Source organism: Aotus nancymaae, unplaced genomic scaffold (genome assembly GCF_030222135.1).
Source record: "Aotus nancymaae isolate 86718 unplaced genomic scaffold, 86718_ANA_hifiasm-v0.15.2.pri h1tg000059l, whole genome shotgun sequence".
NCBI lineage: Eukaryota > Metazoa > Chordata > Mammalia > Primates > Aotidae > Aotus > Aotus nancymaae.
The window spans coordinates 6,769,437-6,784,513 of record NW_026988473.1 but is presented as its reverse complement, the minus strand read 5'-3'; the positions used below and the strand labels follow the sequence as shown (position 1 = coordinate 6,784,513).

The following is a 15,077-nucleotide window of genomic DNA, read 5'->3' as shown; positions in this document are numbered from 1 at the left end:
AAACTACGATAAAATTTTTAAAAAACCATTTCTTCGTGCAAGAAAGAATATTGGACCAAGATTTATGTGTCAGCCTTTTATATAATTTGGTAGTTTTCCAGGAAAAATCATTAAAATATTCAAGTTTTGGTTAACCATTTGTAATATTTTTGAAAACTTTATGAATACATTCAGAAATTCTTGGAGAATTGAATTGTATAAAAGTTGGATTTGTAAACATATAGTTTTGCAAATGTAAAGGAAAATGCAAAACGCAAAGATTATGTGATGTATAGGTATACTTAACATATGTATATGCGGTTTATGCATAATATATGTATATGTTTCTGTATTCCTTGATTCTTCCTTTCATGTATCTATGTCTGTTAATCTATCTCCTATCTATCTATCTTCCTATCCATCATCCATCACCTCTCTGTATTGAAATTAGTGCTTCCCTTAAGCCTTCTCTTGCAAACATCAGGCATGAAGAGGATTTTGTTGTGCAGAGCCAATAACTCTGCATTTATTTATCCTCGTGTACCTGGTAAGCAGTGCTTTTTTTTTTTGTCTCTATAATTTGATGTGTCTAGGTACCAAATATACATGGTATCCTACAATATTTGCCTTTTGTACTTGGCTTATTTCACTTAGCTTCATGTTTTCATGGCTCATGCACGTTGAATCATCTCATGGATGTTTGGGTTGTTTTTGCCTTTGAGCTACTGTGAATAATATACTGTTAAGAACATTGGTGTACAAATATCTGTTTGAATCTCTGCTTTCAATTATTTTGGTATATATTGGAAGTGGCATTGCTGGGTCATGTATATTTTAATGTTTAATTATTTGAGGAACTACCATAGGTTTTTCCAGAGCAGCTTCACCATTTTACATTCTCACCAGTAATGCTCAAGGGGTCCAATCCATTCCATCTCCCTAGAGTTTGTTATTTTCCACTTGATTCTTGTTTCTCTTTGCTTTTTCTTTTTCAAACTTGCTGTCCTAATGGGTGTGAAGTGGTAGCTAACTGTTTTGTTTATTTGTTTGTTTATTTTGTGTGTTATTATTGTGTAAGACCAAAAACATGAGCTGAACCCTCAAGAGAATTTTAATTGTATACAGTATGGTAAAAATAACTAAAAGCACAATGTTGTACGGCAGAACTCTAGAATCTGTTCATTTTGAGTAAATGAGCTGCTGTTCGTTGTGGTTTTGATTTGCAGTTCCCTCATTATTAGGGACGGACAGCTTTCCACATGCTTATTGGCATGTGCATATCTACTTTGAAGCCATGTGTATTCAAGTTATTTACCTATTTTTGAATTGGGCTATGTTTGTTTTGTTGATTTATAGGAATTTTAAAAATACATATTCTGTGTATTAATCTCTTAGAAATATGATTTCAAATGATTTTCTGCTATATATTGTGTTACCACGTCACTCTGTTGGGAGTGTTCTTTGAAGTTTTTAATTTTGATGAAGTCCATTCTACCTATATATTTATAGGTAAATACTTTTGGTGTGATATACAAGAAATAATTAACAAATTCATGAAGTTTTTATTCTAGGTCTTCTCTGAAAAGATTTGGATTTGTGTTTTCACAAAATCTCACGTAGTCCCTAGTGTTGGATGTGGGACCTGGTGTTGGTGATTGAATCGTGGGGGCGGTTTCTCATGAATGGTTCAGTGGGTTCTTCTGAATGATTTATCACCATCCTCTTGGTGCTGTTCTTGTGACAGTGAGTGAGTGAGGTCTCATGAGATCTGTTTATCTAAAAGTGTGTAGCACCGCCCACCAACGTCTCTTCCTCTTGCTCCAGCCATGTGGGAGATATGCCTGCTTCCCTTTGGCCCTCTACCAAAATTGTAAGTTTCCTGAGACCACCTCAGAAGCCAAGGAGATGCCATCATTATGCTTCTTGTACAGTTTGCAGAACCACGAGCCAATTAAACCACTTTTCTTTATAAATTACCGAGCCTCAGGTATTGCTTAGCAATGTGACAACTGACTAAATATATCCTAAGAGTTCTATAGTTTTAACTCTTAGCTTTAGGTATTTGATCCACTTCAAGTTAATTTTTTTGTTCATTGTGTAAGATAAGTTCTTAAATTTATTCTCTTGCAGGAGGCTAGTTTTCTCAACACCATCTGTTAAAAAGACTTCCCTCTTCCGACTGCATGATCTTGGCACTCATGTGTAATACAATTGAGCATATGTATGTATGTTTACTTCTGGATTGTCTATTCTATTCAATCAGTCTATTTTCTTTATACCATTACTTCACTGCTTTAATTACCATAGTTTTCTGGTAAGTATGAAATCAGAAAGTATAAAATCTCCAACTTGTTTTTCTTTTTAAAGAGTGTTTTGGCTATTTAGTGTCTCATGTAATTCTGTCTAGGTTTTAGAATGGATTTTTCTACATAAAAATGTCATTGGGATATTGATAGAGTTTTCACTGTATTTGTATTTGCTATGGGGAGTATTAGCATCTGAAAAAATAAAGGCTTCAAATCTATGAACATGAGATGACTTTTCAATTTATTTATATTCTCTTTAATTTCTGTCAGCAACATTTTATTCTTTTCAGTATATTATTCTTTTGTCTGTTTGGCTAAGTTTATTCCTATTTCATTCTTTTTAATGCAAATGCAAATATATTGTTTTCTTAAGTTTTTAAGAGGGCTTGTTCTTTGAAAGTGTAACAAATACAACAGATTTTTGTATGTGTAATTTGTATTCTGCAATATTGCTGGATTTGTTTATTAGTTCTAAGAGTTATGTTTGGGTAAGTGTGTTTGGAAACTTTAGGATTTTCTATATATAACATATGTCGATTGGGCATGGTAGCTCACGCCTGTAATTACAGCACTTTGGAAGACTGAGGCAGGTAGATCACCTGAGGTCAGGACTTCAAGACCAAGCTGGCCAACATGGTGAAACACCAACTCTACTAAAAATACAAAAAATGAGCTGGGCATGGTGGTGGGAACCTGCAATCCCAGGTATATGGACAGCTGAGGCAGGAGAATCTCTTGAACCTGGGAGGTGGATGTTGCAGTGAACCGAGATGATGCCATTGCACTCCAGCCTGGGCAACAAGAGCAAAACTCCATCTCAAACAAATAAAAATAAAAATTAAAAGTCATCTGCTAAAATTCTGAGTTTTTTTCTGTCAAATTTGGGTGCTTTAAAAAGTTTTTATTGCATAATTGCTCTGGCTAGAATTTTTAACACTATTTTCAATGAAAGTGTTCTTATTCCTGAACTTTGAGGAAAATCTTTTAGTCTTTCATGTTTGAGTTTTAATTAGCTGTAGGTTTTTTATATATGGCTGGTCTTAATATGTTGAGAATGTTTTCTTCTATTAGATTTTTTCTGGTGTTTAATTATGAAAGAGTGTGGACTTTTGTCAAATCCCTTTTCTGTATCAATTGAGATCTTTTTTTTTTTTCATTTACACTGTTAATGTGGTGTATTACCCTGATTAATTTTAATGCGGTAAATTGTACTGTATTTACATTCCAGGAATAAATTCTACTTGCCGTGTGTTTAATTTTAATATCTTTCTATATGCTGTTGAATACAGCTTCTAATATTTTGTTGAGGATTTTTTCCATATCTATTTCTAATGAAATTCACAATGAATTTAGAGAATCACTGAAATACATATCTAATAAATAGAAAAATAATGCAGATCACATTTACTTAAAGGAAAGTTGAACAGGTATTTATATAAGTTGACTAGCTATTGATTACCTACAATGAAGCTCACACTACAATGTTACATTAAAAAGGATGATATACAATATAGCTGTGACATTCATTATATAAACTTTGTATCAGGCACTAATATATACATACCCACATAAGAATGAGAAAACCAGAAATATAAAAAAAATTGACAATAGTTATCTCTGGATTGTTGCCCAATAGCTGATTTTTTTTTTGCACATTTTGTATTTTCCAGGTATTTTAAGTCAAAATATTTTGTCTGGTTCAACGTATTTAAAAGAAGATCATAAGATCCAAGTTTATGATAAATTATTCACCAGTCATTACAAGAAATTACATGCAACCAGGATATCACATGGGGCATTGTTTTATCTAATTGCTTTATTTGTGTCCTCCTAGGCAATACTTCAGTGATTTCTCTAGGGTTAACATCCCTAAGGCTTTGGTGGCATATATAAGTGTAACACAGTTTGGCGTTAGGATTCAGCTTTTGGTCTAATTTTCTCTCTGTTTTCACTGAGATTATTTTGAAAAAATTATGGGAAAAAAGTCATTTTCTTGAAGCATTTATTGAAATATAGTGTAGACTCCAGCCACTTTTATTATGATTGGCCTTTTTTTTAAGTTGAATTCTCCACAGGAAGTTTTTGGGAGTCTATTAATCTTTGCAAAGAAGCTTTGGTAAATGAATAAATCAATTCCTTCTGCACTTAAGTGAGTTGTTATTCAATTATTACTTTATATAACTTTAGAAGGAAAATAGTGTGTTCCAATAATCTTTGCAGGAGGTAAACCCGTGTGTAAATCTTACTGCTGTGATACTCTCTTAGTTCTGTTAACTGTAAATATTTGATTCATTACCTTTCACCATATTTCTTATTATTAATTGGCCTGTATTACTAGGAATTATTTTTATTCTTATGGTCAGAATATTCTTCCACTTCTTTTTATGTTCACAAACTTTAGTTTCAATAAGTAGTAAGAATTGTATGCTATATTGTGTAATTCGCAATTACATGCATTATTCCTCAAAATAATTTTTAGAAGAAAAAGTTTTGAGGTCAAGGTCAATATTTTCTAATTTTGTAATTTCTAAGATGCCTATTACAGTGCTGAGTACATAGTAAATGCACAGTTGGAAAGCCACATCGGGTGCCACTACAAAAGAGGGAAAGCCCGTACACAGCAGCATGAGCCCTCGTTCAGCTAAACAAGGGTGACGCTTCCTGGGGCTACATGGGAGATGGTGAACTTTGGCCCCACGTCTTTTGGTAAAGAAATAGAGGGTAAAAAGAGGGATGAAAGTCATACACATAGAAAGGATGTGTGGGTAGCAATGTGTTGAATATATATTTAGAAATACATATCTTGGATGAAAATGATTTTCTTTTCAAGCCCAGGATGCTCAGAGTTTGTTAGAACATCCTTAGGAAAAAATACAGATTTAGGAAAATGCTTGAAAAAGCATGTTCAGTTAGAAAATTTGCACTCAGTGGGTTTTGTGCTAAACTGAGTCATACATTTATAAAATAACAATAAATGTAGAAGATCAAATAACAGATATCAAATGAAGTGAATCTAAAGAAGCAGTTAAAGAAAGAAACTGCATGAATATGTAATATGTACATATATATAATTTCATATATAACCCTAACCTATACAATACTATATATATATATAGTCATATATATATGCTGCACACACTTATGTTTTCTGCAAAATATAAGTGCATGCCCTATGTCCTGTAGACTAAACATTGTAACAACTCAGTGTAAACTAAAGAGAATTTAATTTCAGCTAATGATAAAGCCTAGAAGTTTTATAGATTGCTGTGTGGAATGGTGTTCTTTTTATGCCTACTACTATTTTAGCTTTCAGTAAGCAGTCATGACGTGGTTCTGGATTAAATGGCACAAAGTTGCAGTTTAGTTATTCCTCATTTTCCCTTCTAACTGTCCTTGTTTTATTCTAATTCAAGATGCTTAGATCTCACGGGGTTTCACTATAGCTACTTGATCTTTAGGACTCAAGATGTGTCTCGGTGCATTGTGAGTTTACAATGTGGTCTTGATTTAATAGGCAAGTCTAACTTCTTTAGTAGTATTATAAACTTATACCCCAATACAAGTATAATATGTGGCTAGAGTTATTCGATCATATACACATTCATTTATTCAATAAAGATTATTGAGAACCTACTATGTCCTAGCCTTCCATATTTCTCTCATTAATATTATTTTACTGTAAAATAACAATTTCTTGAAATGGCAAAGAAGAAAACATGAGTAAAATATATGTTATATTACAGATATTGCATAATATTGATATTTTTCAGGGTTTATCCTAACAGATAATGATGTAGTTAAAACTATGACCATGGTTCTGATCAATGAGTCAAGTTGAGATAAAATTGTTGGAAAAGATGAAGAAATTATAAGAAGAGAGTATCGAAAACATTATCTGTGTGTCTATTGTAAGCAATTCAATGCAAACAAAACCAAACAAAAACCTTCTAACCAAATAAAAACCATTGTAATTCCTCTGGAAGTGATGCCTCATCCATGGAGGTTTGGAGTTAGATGGAATTTTGATCACCTGAGAATGATGTGGCAGAAAGTACTTCAGAATAACAAAAAGGATCTGGATTATTATTATTGTTTCCAGCCCAAATTATTCAAAATATCTGCTATTAAAATACATCAAGAAAAAATAACAGAGTTTTACAATATTCAATAATTAGATAAATGTGGCTGATCAGGTGCATTATTCACGTTTTACAGGAGGATCTAAAATATGTGGAGAGAAATGTGTGATTAGATGTAGGGAGGTCATTGGAAAGGGAAATTCAGAAATAGCTATAGAAACAACTGTTACCAAAATGTAATGATCATTTTTCTGAGCCACTAATTTTCTTTTTTGAGTTCCAAGTTCTCATCATTTAATAGATGAAGTGAAAAAATACCGAAACTCAAAATAAGCATTGTATTGAAATGAAATAAAATGGCAATGCTTATCTTCCTCCCTGATAAGCATTTTCACTAAACTCTGACTCATGCAAAAGTTAGACTGGTCCTTCTCATGAAGCCAGTTGCCTCTGAGGCTACTGAACCAGAGCATTTGAAATACACTGGAGCCAACTGCGCTTCTGTTCTTGCCTTTTCAGTTCCCATATTTCATTATTGCATTGGCACACAATTTATGTGCACTGTATAATTGTGATATTAGTATATTCTAGCTTTTGAAACAATGTAATGGTTGAAACTAATCTTTTCCATGACACTCTTTATAGAAAAGCTCTAAACCTCACAACATTTTCTCATTTTACTCAGCCTTGTCCAAATATTTCTCTTGTATCTCTGAATCAACTTTCCTATTTTGTCCCAGGGACCAGGAAAATCAGACTTCTGATGTCACCTTCATCCTCTTGGGCTTCTCAGAATATCCAGACCTTCAGGTGCCCCTGTTCCTGGTCTTCCTGACCATCTACACAGTCACTGTGCTGGGGAACCTGGGCATGATCATGGTCATCAGGATCAACCCCAAACTCCACACCCCCATGTACTTTTTCCTCAGCCACTTGTCCTTTGTTGATTTCTGTTATTCCACCACCATTACACCCAAACTGCTGGAGAACTTGGCTGTGGAAGACAGAAGCATCTCCTTCACAGGATGCATCATGCAATTCTCCTTTGCTGGCATATTTGTGGTGACAGAAATATTCATGCTGGCAGTGATGGCCTATGACAGATTTGTGGCGGTGTGTAACCCTCTGCTCTACACAGTTGCAATGTCCCAGAGGCTTTGCTCCTTGTTGGTGGCTGCATCATACGCTTGGGGGATAGTCTGTTCTCTGACACTTACCTACTTTCTCCTGGAATTATCCTTCAGAGGAAATAATATCATTAATAACTTTGTGTGTGAGCCTGCTGCCATTGTTGCTGTGTCATGCTCTGACCCCTATGTGAGTCAGAAGGTCGTTTTAGTTTCTGCCGCATTCAATGAAATAAGCAGCCTGATGATCATTCTCACTTCCTATGCTTTCATTTTTGTCACTGTCATGAAGATGCCTTCCACTGGGGGGCGCATGAAAGCCTTCTCCACGTGTGCCTCCCACCTGACCGCCATTACCATTTTCCATGGGACCATTTTTTTTCTCTACTGTGTTCCTAACTCCAAAAGTTCGTGGCTCATGGTCAAGGTGGGCTCTGTCTTTTACACAGTGGTCATTCCCATGCTGAACCCCTTGATCTATAGCCTCAGGAACAAAGACGTCAAAGAGACAGTTAGGAAGTTAGTCTTTACCAAATTATTAGGTCTCATGAAGTCTACAAGATGAACTTATTCCTATTCAAGAATATTGTGCAGAACTGCCCAAAAGTCCAGAATTGCTAACAATCCAAATTCCTTTTTCAAACAGGAAAGCAGTGCATGTGTTTAATGTAACCCCTAGTTAGGTGGTTTTTTGACATCAGTTTAAATTCTAGTAGATTAGCTAACAAGTAATACAGTAACATAATCTCTAACGATTTAACTTGTCATTAAATCAGAATTTGTTATGTAAAGATTTCTGAGTTAATATGCATTACCCTTTTGCTGCCCAGGTAAACCTTCCATTCTTTTTCAGTTGTTGGAAAATGGTCTTGTAGATTTGTTCTGAAAATTTATAGCTTACCATGAAGGTGGATATAGCAAATGCAATACAGTAAACTAAGAGAGGTTCAGTATTCAGACACTAAATTTAAAAGAAATAGTTATTGAATTCCACATAGTGTGCATTGGTATATTCTAAGAGTGTATAAGGCATACGTCTGCCCACAAAGTCCAGAATGTTGTTTGGTAAAATTGTATTGGTTTACATAAAATTTTATTTGTTCATTGTATACAATATATCAAAAACGACAATAGCCACATATTTTAGAAATAGCTATTTTGAAATCTGAATTTGTCGTTCTCGACAATCTATTTCTATATAAGTTATATATTGATCCATATCAAAATACCATAAAGGTCAGTGATACATAACATTAGGTAATTATTATTTTATCTATTGATTTGGCAGTTATGCTAATATCAGCAGGTGCATCGTGGCTGTATTTTCTAGTCTAATGTGTCTAATGGGAACTCACAGACCTGCATAATAATTGAGTAGCTCTGCCTCTATGTGGCTGTGATCCTGTGAACCATTGAGCTAGTTGAAGTATTTTCTTCCACCCTTGACGGTAGAGTCACAGGTGGCAATGTACAACAACAAATGCTAGTTCAAGCTTCCATTCATGTCATGTCTTTTAACATTCTTTTAGGCAAAGGGAATCACATGGCTGGGCCCCACGTTAATGATTGAGGAAGGATGTCTACGTCTTATTGTAGAATTGAAAAGTTACATGGCTATGAACGTAGATACAGAAAGGCATGAAGCATTCTGCCTAATATTTCTATATATCTAAATTGTTGGGGAACTTTAGTTAATGGGAAATTATCCTTCTTATTCCAGATAACTTTGGTCCTAGTTTGACAAAAGTCTTCCAAAAATTGATGAGGCATTTAATTGCCTTAACTAAATGACCATTTTTGTTGATTGTTACTCGCTTTTCGTTGTTCATGTTTAAGAGGAAAGACAAGGTCTTAGTAAATTTCCATATGTCATGGTTCCAATATTCCTGCCCTTCATGTTCAAATAAAAATGACAATGTCCTATACTATATAGCTTTATTATAAAACTGTTTAACCTAAGCCACTTATCTTATTACTTAGTAATACCTAAAAATATTTTATAACAAACCATATTATGTAACTATAGTATTGCATAATTTATATAACTTCTAATCGTTCTTCAAACGGGGCTCATATACACTCAAGTAAATGTTCCTGTAAAGTACATTAATAGGTTGTGTGTATGTTAAATAAAACATTTTAAGAAAAAAGAAAAATATATTTAGAGAAGCTGAACACAGTATAAAATCAACTATATTTGCCACATTCTGTAGGTCCTTGGATTTAGAATCCTGTTTGAAAAAAATTACATAATAGATGTTAGGTAAATTATAATTTGTAAACTATAATTAGCTGAGCAAAGCAACATCTTAAAGTCATTGTTTAGTTATTTTTGCTATATGTTTTTGTTTCTATTTGTCTAGGGCTGAAATTCCAGTATTGCCTTAATAAATAATTATACCCTTCCTCTCATATAAGTAGCATTGTTAAAGAATAATATCAATCTTATGTAAACTCCCTTAGATGATAGAATAAGAGGGGATGCTTTCCAATGCATTTTATGAGGGCAGATTTGCCACAATAGAAAATTACAAACAAATTACTCTCATAGATGTATATGAAAAATACTACAAATATAAAAGTCAAATTCATTCATTTAAAATGTTACTATTTGTATGCAAGAGAGATTTAATTCTAGAAAGCAAGATTGAAATACCATTTGTATTCTACCATTGTAAACTACCACATTAACAAAAGATAGAAAAATATATAATTATTTCAATAGATGTAGAAAATTATTTACTAAAACTCAATAACTGTTTGCGATGAGCACCATTGCCAAATATAAATAGAAGGAATATCATCATAAATGGGAGAGCTCATTCACTTTCTTCTCCTTGGCTAATGAAATATCAACAGCACAAAAGACAATGTCACTGGAGTTTTACTTAAGGGAGGACACACTTTTTATTCTCAGAGGAATTTGAGTCAGTAACTACAGAGTCAGAGACAGAGGTAGAAATAAAACTGGGAATGACCTAATTTCCTTTTGATAGCTGGTTTCTTGTTATGTTCTGCCAGTTGATATATTAGGAAGCCATTTGGAGGCAGGTGGTGTCAGATGCTACCTGGTTCTCGTTATTTACTAGCTATACATGTGGATGAAGTCCCACTGATGCCCTTCATTTTGGAACAATGTTTAAAACTGGTGGCTTTTTTTTTTGGAACAAACTGTAGTGATCTCCCTCAGAGCCCCAGCAGTATCCCCTCCAATGAAGGGAGAATCCTGTATCTACAGGGCCCTTCCTCCACTGGTGAGGGTCTGTTAATATCAGCACCCCCTAAACCTGGGGATTGCAGCTGCCACCTGCAGTTATTCCCATGTTACTTCTGGGCTCATTTTTCTCCCCTCCCCCACTGTCCCCTCAGGTTCCCTCTGGTCCCCTCCCCACCTTCATTTCCTTCCTGCTTTCTTACCTTTCTGCCTTCCTTCCCTTCTTCCTTCCTTCCCTTCTTCCTTCCTTCCCTTCTTCCTTCCTTCCTTCTCTTCTTCCTTCCTTCCTTTCTTCCTTCCTTCCCTCCTCCCTTTCTTCCTCTCTCTCTTCCTTTCTGCCCACTCCCTCCCTTCCATGTTAAATCAGCAAGTGTTGAATAATTTCCTCTAATGTTTTATCTTTAAAAATGGCTAGCATGATTTCTGTGTCCTTGAATGGAGCCTAAATGATAGCCAGGGTGTTTATAGGCAACAGGATTTCAAACAGAAGTTGATCTTGAATACAACTTTTAAAACTTTGTCCAAATATAAGACTGAATTTCAAGACTAGTGGCTTGAGTATGATACTCTTTTGCAAAGACATAATTGAGAATTTCTAGCAGATTCATTTGTTTTTGACATGTTACACTGCAGATCAGCAACATAAGGAGGAGCTTCTCAGTGAATGGCAGTGGGTTGACTAGGTATCCATGCCACACCAAAACAAAGAAACAATTAAAAACCATGATTTCTGGTTGGATTATAGATTTAATGTTAAGGGAATCTCCACTCTCAGGAAACCAGTTTTCGGCTTTTGCTAACAATACATTGGAACAAACTGTAGTGATCTCCCTTAGAGCCCCAACAATATCCCCTCCACAGAAGGGATACAGTTTGTATTTTCTAGTGTTTTCTTCATATGAAATAATACAGCATGAAATAAATTTTGTCTGCTTTTTCTCAGTAACATTCTTTTGAAATTAATTTACATTTTTTTATTATTGTGTAGTGTTTTATTGTACGAATATACTACAATATATTCATTTACCTATGGATTGATACCTGAGATATTTCCAGTTTTTGACTATTACAGTAAGATGGCTATGAACATTTCTGTCAGAATCTTTGTAAAGGCACATACAGCACTTTCATATCTTTTTACAAGTACTTAGGAAAGATAGCTGAATCCTATGGTAGGTGTATGTTTACCTTTTTAAGAAACTTCCAAATGATCTTTAAAGTGGCTGCATGATTTAAAATCCTACCAGCTGGGTATGATAATTCTGAATGTTCCCTATCTTGGGCAAATAATGGTATGGGCATCGTTTTCAGTCTTAGAAATGCTAATAAGTATGTAATGCTATCTCACTACAATTTGTGTTTGCATTCATCTAATAAGTAATGAAGTTGAATATATTTTAATGTGATTATTGGCTATCTGTATGTGTTTGGTAAATTCTATATTCAAATACTGTCTATTTTTAATTGCATGTCTTTTCTTATTATTGGGATTTGATTATTATTTATATATTTTAAATAGAACTCTTTTTCTCCCTCAAATTTGTGATTTGAAATATATCTATGAATATGTGACTTAGCTTTCATTCTCTTTACAGTGTGTTTTGAAAAACAGATACTCTGGATTTGGGTAAAAATGTATACAGAAATGCAAAGTATGTGAAATATCCAAAAATATTTAAAATTGAATTGAAGATTTGTTAGAAAACAAAAGGAAACAGACCTTTGCGGTTTAGGAATAAAGACAGACAAATTGAGACTATAATAGAATAAATAAAATAGAATCCAGATATAATCCAAGAAACATATAGTCAGTTGATCTTTGGAAACGTATCTGAAAAAAACTGGGTGATTGAATGGGGGCAAATAACCTCTACCTCACTCCATACAAAATTAATTGGCTATTTATTATCAAATTAATTAAGCATAACAACTGAAACACTGAGGCGTCTGGAATAAAGAACAGGTGCTTATCCATATGAAAATCAACAAATGAGACTTTGTCAATAATTAGAAGTTGCTAATCATCAAAACAGATCATTAAAAAATGGAGACCACCCATAGATTAGAAGTAATTATCTATAGACTGAGAGTGTTTATTAATATATAGAGTTGTTGATTACTATATACACACACACACACACACACACACATACTTTACAAATGATTAATAAAGAAATTAATTCAGGCTAATATGCAATTACTCTATAAAATATATGAATGGATAATAATCTCACAAAATACACTTCACATAAGTAGAATCATAATAATGTAGGACATTTTCTTGACCCCTTCACAGGCCTCATGACAAGGGTGTCTTGTTCACTCAGCCTGCCCTACTCAACTCCTTGCTGAAGGGGGCATGAGAGTGAACGAGTGCAGGAACTGGAGTGAGCGAGTGCAGAACCAGCTGCTTTGGTGCTGGCAGGAGCAAACTCAATGTGGGCCCCACAGTAGTGTCCAGGTGGTGTGCCTGTGACCCCCAGGCCCCAGAGGGTGTGCTAAAGGCTCTCTTGGCTCTGTTGTTTGCAGACAGCAGTGTGTTACCAGCTCAATGGGCCCTTTTCCTGGTCACATGAGGAAACTGCCTTCCACCAGTGAGGGAAAAGGACCCATGTGACAAACCCTTTAGGTGACCACACCTGGTGCATCCTGAATTTTTGCCTGGTGCCCAAGACAAATGAGGTCATGTGGATGAACTGAAGGATGGTGAATGTGGAAAATTTTACTGAGTGATGAAAGCAGCTCTCAGTGTAGAGGGAGGAGCTGGAAAGGGGATGAGAAGGGAAGGTTGCTCTTCCCTGAAGTCAATCTGCCTCTCTACCTCTCTTTTTGCTTTATCCAGCCACTTTCTCTGAAGTCAAAGTCACCTCTCTCTGATGTCCAACCACTTCTTCCTGAGTTTCAGTCACTTTTCCCCTCTGCCAGCTGAGTCCGGGATCTTAAAGGTACAGGGTGGGGTGGGGCGAGCCATAGGTAGTTTTGGAAAAGATAACATTCAATTGATAAAAAGACATTATTCTGAAAGAACCAACTGGGAGAGAGCGGACAAAGAGGGATGGAAGTTTTCAGTTTGGGTCATAGGTTTCAGGCTTTTTGGCTTGAAGGTGGGGTTTTGCCAAGGCCTGCCCCTGTCTGCTGAGAATTTCTCTGCCTCCTGTCACTATCAGGAACATATTTGTACTTCTGTTGCTAACTTATTTAATTTAGTGTAAGGCCCTCCAGGTTTATTTCTGTTGTCGTATATAGCAGAATTCTCTTAAAGGCTGGATAGTATTCCATTGTACATATACACCAGATTTTCTGCATCCATTTACCTTTCAATGGCTACCCATGGTGGCTGTACCACTTTATATTTCCATCAACAATGTACAAGGGTCTTATAGCTCCAGAGTCTCGGAACACTAATTGTTATTATTATTTTTTATAATAACAACACTAACAGGTATGAGGTGGTATCTCAGTGTGTTTTTCATCTTGTAATTCCCAGATGATTAGTGATTTTATTGTCTTTTTATGTACATATTGGCCATCTGTATGTCCATTGTGGAGAAATGTCTATTTAAGTCCTAGGTCTGTTTTAATTGGGCATTTCTCTTGTGCAATTGAACGTAGAAGTTCCTTATGTATTTTAGATTTAACTTTTATCAAACATATGATTTGCAAATATTTTCTTCCATTTCACAGGTTGCCTTTTCACTCTGTTGATTGTTTCTCTTGCTGTGCATCTTTTTAGTGTGATATAATCCACTGATTCATTTTCACTGTTATTCTTTTCTTTTTGTTGGCATATTTAAGAAATAATTGAGAAAAACAGTGTCTGAAAGATTTTCCCCCATGTTTTCTTGTAGGCATTTTAGAGTTAATGGCCCTAAATTTAAATTTTAATCTATTTTGAGTTGATTTTTGTGCATCATGTCAGAAGAGGGTCTGATTTCATCCTTTTGCATGTGGATATCCAGTTTTCCTGACACCATTTGTTGAAGAGACTATTGTTTCTTCCGATTATGATCCTTGGTGCATTTGTTAAAGGTTAGTTGTCTGTATGTGTGTGGGTTATGTCTAGGCTTTCTATTCTGCCCAATGGTCTATCTGTGCGTTTATATGGCAGTGCAATACCATTTTATTTATTGCAACTTTGTAATATATTTTGAAATCAGGAAGAGTGTTGCCTCCAGCACTTTTCTCTTTTTTTCTTATTTCCTTTAGCTATATTGATCTTTCATATATTTACAAAAAATTTAGTTTTCTATTCTATTTTGTAAAAACAGGAATCTAAATGTAGGTATTTTAATTGACATTTAATTAAATCCTTATATATATTTGAGTAGAATGAACCTTTTAACAGTATTAAATTTTCTAATCCATGAACATG

The 15,077-nt window shown here is 34.7% G+C and overlaps 1 protein-coding gene across 1 annotated transcript; it reads left to right on the top strand.

The window, feature by feature from the left end:
- Nucleotides 1-4,956: 4,956 nt before the first annotated feature.
- On the top strand, nucleotides 4,957-8,056 carry LOC105724365 (olfactory receptor 5D13-like). Its single transcript, XM_012462891.2, has 2 exons — nucleotides 4,957-4,991; nucleotides 7,105-8,056. The coding sequence occupies exons 1-2, from the start codon at nucleotides 4,957-4,959 to the stop codon at nucleotides 8,054-8,056; spliced, it is 987 nt and encodes a 328-aa protein (XP_012318314.2).
- The last annotated feature ends 7,021 nt before the right edge of the window (nucleotides 8,057-15,077 follow it).